Source organism: Monoraphidium neglectum (assembly GCF_000611645.1).
Source record: "Monoraphidium neglectum strain SAG 48.87 unplaced genomic scaffold scaffold04453, whole genome shotgun sequence".
In the NCBI taxonomy this organism is placed as follows: Eukaryota; Viridiplantae; Chlorophyta; class Chlorophyceae; order Sphaeropleales; family Selenastraceae; genus Monoraphidium; species Monoraphidium neglectum.
In genome coordinates, this window is record NW_014009176.1 from 1 (window position 1) to 4,459 (window position 4,459).

At 62.7% G+C, this 4,459-nt stretch overlaps 1 protein-coding gene across 1 annotated transcript; it reads left to right on the forward strand.

Moving 5' to 3' along the window:
* Positions 1 to 185: 185 nt before the first annotated feature.
* On the forward strand, positions 186 to 4,441 carry MNEG_14392 (Chloride channel protein CLC-d; the record flags this gene model as incomplete). The annotated part of the gene is made up of 11 exons (XM_014037136.1): positions 186 to 201; positions 369 to 499; positions 668 to 884; positions 1,362 to 1,543; positions 1,779 to 1,907; positions 2,136 to 2,264; positions 2,649 to 2,870; positions 3,111 to 3,251; positions 3,535 to 3,861; positions 4,168 to 4,310; positions 4,414 to 4,441. 11 exons carry the CDS (start codon positions 186 to 188, stop codon positions 4,439 to 4,441), a joined length of 1,665 nt encoding a protein of 554 aa, XP_013892590.1.
* Between the last annotated feature and the right edge of the window lie 18 nt (positions 4,442 to 4,459).

Here is a 4,459-nt window from a genome sequence, read left to right on the forward strand (position 1 = left end):
GTGTACGTCCTCATCAACTCGGGCCTCGTGCTGGCGGGGGTGGCACTGACTGTGTTTGTGGCGCCAGCTGCTGCGGGATCGGGCATTGCAGAAGTCAAGGTAAGACGAGTGTTTGTGGTGCGTGTTTGCGTGGAAAGGGTTGTTGTAGGCAGCAGAGGGGGGGGAACACCTACACCTGCACTCGCATGGACAGACACACAGGTGGCGTGCGCCGCTGGCTCACGTGTACACGCACACGCAAACACACACAAAACACGATCACCCTCAAGCATACTCTGACACTCAGACACGTCGCGCACACACTCACACGCTCACATTCACAAACACGAACCACCGTCAGGCCTACCTCAACGGGATTGACGTGCCAGGCATATTCCTGCTGCGCACCCTGCTGGTCAAGCTGGCCGGCTCCGTGGGCGCCGTGGCAGGTGGCCTCGCGGTCGGCAAAGAGGGGCCCTTTGTGCACGCCGGCGCCTGCATAGGCGCGCTGCTGTCTCAGGTGCGCACAAGATCAGGTTCTTGAGGAACAGGCTGTGTAGCCCGCGGACAGCAGCAGGGAACCGTGCTGCAGGCACAGCCCAGCTTCCAGGCTTGAGACTGCATGAATTTCTCAGCCCCTGGCCCCTCACGTGCGTTTGCCTGCTGCCCAACCCTGCGCTGCCCCCAGGGCGGCCCGCCCGGCATCGCGCCGGCCTGGTTCCGCCAGTTTTGGAACGACAGGGACCGCTCTGACCTCGTGGCCTGCGGGTCGGCCGCGGGCGTGGCCGCCGCGTTCAGGTCGCCCGTGGGGGGCGTGCTGTTTGCTCTTGAGGAGACGACGACCTGGTGGCGCAACCAGCTGCTGTGGTACGCGTTCTTCACGACGGCGGTGGTCAGCGTCGCAGGTGGGCGGCTGCACGTGCTAATGAGGGAGAGCGCGCTTGTGAGTGTGTGTGCATGTTTGCGAACATGTGTTTTTGTGTTTTTGTGTGTGTGTGTGTGTGTGTGTGTGTGTGTGAGTGTGTGCGCGCGCGCGCACGCACGCACGCACACATGCACGCACGTGTGTACACGTCTGCGTGCCATTTCAGAGGGCATTCGTGAGGCTTGGCTAGTGTGCTGAACTATGTTTGTGTGTGCGCCCTATGTGTGGATGCGTGGTGTGTGAGAGCGCTTGAAGTCTCACAAACAACGGGTTGCTTGACCCATATCCGACATACATGTTGCGACTCACTGTGTCCCTAGGCCCACACAGCCAGCCATATGGTGACCTCCACATGTCGCACCCCTGCTTCCTTCTCTCCTCCTGGTGACGCTCTCAATGGCCCGTGATCACACCCTCCCTCATACCACCCCGACTCTCCCCCCCCATCGGCGCCCAGTCCGTGTCTTCATGAAGACCTGCGCCGCCGACACCGCATGCGGCTTCTTTGGCAGCGGCGGCCTGATCGTCTACGAGATGAACGAGGAGCGCCAGGGCTTCGAGACCCACGAGCTGCTGCCCGTCCTGCTGTTAGGCGTCATCGGCGGCCTTGTGGGCAGCGCCTTCAACCACGCCAACCAGGTCCGGGGACGTCTGCCGGCTGGGAGCTGCTTTGTTTCATTCAAGGGCCCTCTTGCGCCATGGTTGGAGGCTCCTTTTATCCGTCATTGCACGGCACCGCCAGGCGTGGCCTCGCCAGGGTGGCACAGAGGTCTTCAGCACCCCCTGCTGACCACCCGCCTGCCGCTCGGTGCTGGCCAGTTTTGTTTGGGCCGCCTTCACATCCGGCTGGACCCCCTGCGCCCACCCATTGCAGGCCCTGGCTGAGTGGCGTAAGGCCAACTTGTACAAGCATGGGGCCAGGGGCAGGGTTGCGGAGGCGCTGGCCATTGCTGTCGTCACCAGTGCAGTCGCGTTTGCGCTGCCGCTGGTGGCCCAGTGTCAGGTGCGGGTTTCCAAGGGCTGTTGTGCAGTTTGCGCGCGATCATGACGCTTGCAGGATCTGTGGTGTGTCTGGCAAGGCTTCTTTTCTTGGATGCCTTTGGAGCCAAGACTGATTGCGGGAGCACCACAAGATCAGTGATGCTTAAACGTATGGATTGCTTTGGCTGCCTCCGGCTCACTTAGGCCCCGTTTCTGTCAACCCGCACCCCGCCGCACGACTGCACCGCAGCCATGCCCCGTGGGTGGCGCGGAGGAGTGCCCGCGGCCCGACACGATGTCCACCGGGAATTTTGTGCCGTTCATGTGCGAGCAGGGCGGCCAGTACAACGACATGGCGACCCTCTTCTTCAACACACAGGTGCTTGGGTGTTCGCGCATGTGCGTGCACGCACGTGTGTGTTTGTGTGTGTGTGTGTGCATGTTTGCGCGCACGTGTGTGTGTGTGTGTGTGTGTGTGTGTGTGTGTGTGTGTGTGTGTGTGTGTGTGTGTGTGTGTGTGTTTGTGCACGCGCGCTCTTGCACACGCACTCATGCATTGTGCAAGCGCACGTGTGGACACAGGTATGCTTGAGCGCGGCTTGGGACTTCCTATACCGCCTGCCGTTGCTTCCCCCAAATCAACCCGACCTCAATCCCAACCCACCAAAAACGGGCAAGGCGATAAGTTGGAGAGGCGACATAGGTTACACACAAGCCAATCAACCGACCGACCGACCAGTCCACCCATCCACCACCCAAACAGGACGACGCCATCCGCAACCTGTTCAGCAGCAAGACCAAGGCCGAGTACTCGGTCAACACGCTGGTGGTCTTCACAGCCACCTTCTTCACGCTGGCGTTGGTGACGTACGGCGTCGCCATACCCACGGGGCTGTTCGTGCCGGGCATCCTGCTGGGCGCGTCGTATGGGCGGCTGGTCGGCGTCTTTGTGGCGGACATGCACCCGAGGCAGACCATCGACGAGGTGCGGGGCAGCATCAAGGTGATGTCAGGTTCTAGTAAGGAAAAGGGGTGGGTGGCAGCTGCCAGGGCGTGTTGCGTGCGCCAAGGCAACGCCTGCTTTGGATGTGTTGCATTTCGTTGTCAAGTCCGCCCTGCTTGCAACATCCTGGCGTGCCTCAGGCCATCGCCGAATGCCGCCGACGCCAGTTGATGAGCATGTCCTTGCTTCTTGCACCTCGCAACCAAATATAAACCGCGGCAGGGTACGTACGCGCTGCTGGGCGCGGCGAGCTTCCTTGGCGGCAGCATGCGGCTGACAGTGTGCACGTGCGTGATGCTGCTGGAGCTGACCAACAACCTGTCCATGCTGCCGCTCGTCATGCTGGTGCTGCTAGTGGCCAAGGTGCGCGGGGTCGCAGGGGTCTGCCGTGCGTTCAGGGATTGGGTGCGCCCGGACCTGGTGGGACACACACTTATCACAACGGGGGCTGGCCCTGCAGAATCCCGAGCCGCTCCCGCGGAGCAAGACACGCACAAGAACATACATCAAGTCTCTCCGCATCACAGGGCGGCCGTTTGTAGCACGAATGAGGCGCTGAGGGCCCTCATGCACCGCCGCATGCTCAGAGCAGTGCACCGCAGCTGGCGCCCCTACGCCCCAACCCTCCACCACCCCGCCCCGGCAGGCGGTCGGCGACGGCACCGGCGTCAAACCCATCTACGAGTCCCTCATGGACTTCAAGCAGCTGCCTTACTTGGAGCCCAACTCAGACGGCCTGATGCGCCACATCACCGCCGCCGAGGCCTGCGGGCGCCCGGCCGTCTGCTTCCAGCGGGTCGAGCGTGTCGCGCTCGTTGTAGAGACGCTGCGCGCGACGCGCCACTCGGCGTTCCCGGTGGTGACCGGCGGGCCCGAGGGCGAGCGCGTGATCATGGGGATCGTGCTGCGGCGACACCTCATGGTGCTGCTGGCGTCGGGGCGCGCGTTCCAGCCGAGCCCCTTCGTGTCTGAGGTGCGCAGCACGTCCGCGGGCGCGCAGAGCGGGCCGCCTTTGGGTCCGAAGCTTCGCAGGAGCTTTGCTTCCAGCTTCATCCAAATACGGGTTGTGGGAGAGGCTGCGGTCTGGTGGCAGCCTGCTGATTTAAAGCTGCAGGTTCAACAGGAGCGGGTCGTCCTCAGGCATGCCTGCAGCGGAGCGCTCGGCGTGCGGCGCTGCAAGAGCCTCGTGCGTCATGTGTGCGTCTGCAGCCGCGTCCAGCCCACTCCCGCCGCACCCTCTGTGCCCGCTCACCTGCGCCGCTCAACCACCCGCGACCAGGCTGCGAGCCGCGTGGCGTTCAGCTTCACCCAGGCCGAGTTCTCGTCGCCCATCTGCGAGCCGCCGCACCCTGTGTCTGCCCTGCGGCTGTCAGAGGAGCAGCTGTCCATGCACATGGACCTCGGGCCCTATGTCAACCCCAGGTGTGAAGTCGTGTGTGTGTGTGTGTTGCTGTGTGTGTGTGTGTGTGTGTGTGTGTTGTGAGTGTGTTGTGCATTATCGCTTATCTCACTGTTTGTTTGGCAGATGCTGTCTCATTCTCCGTCACCAGTGACCACCCCCATCAACGCGT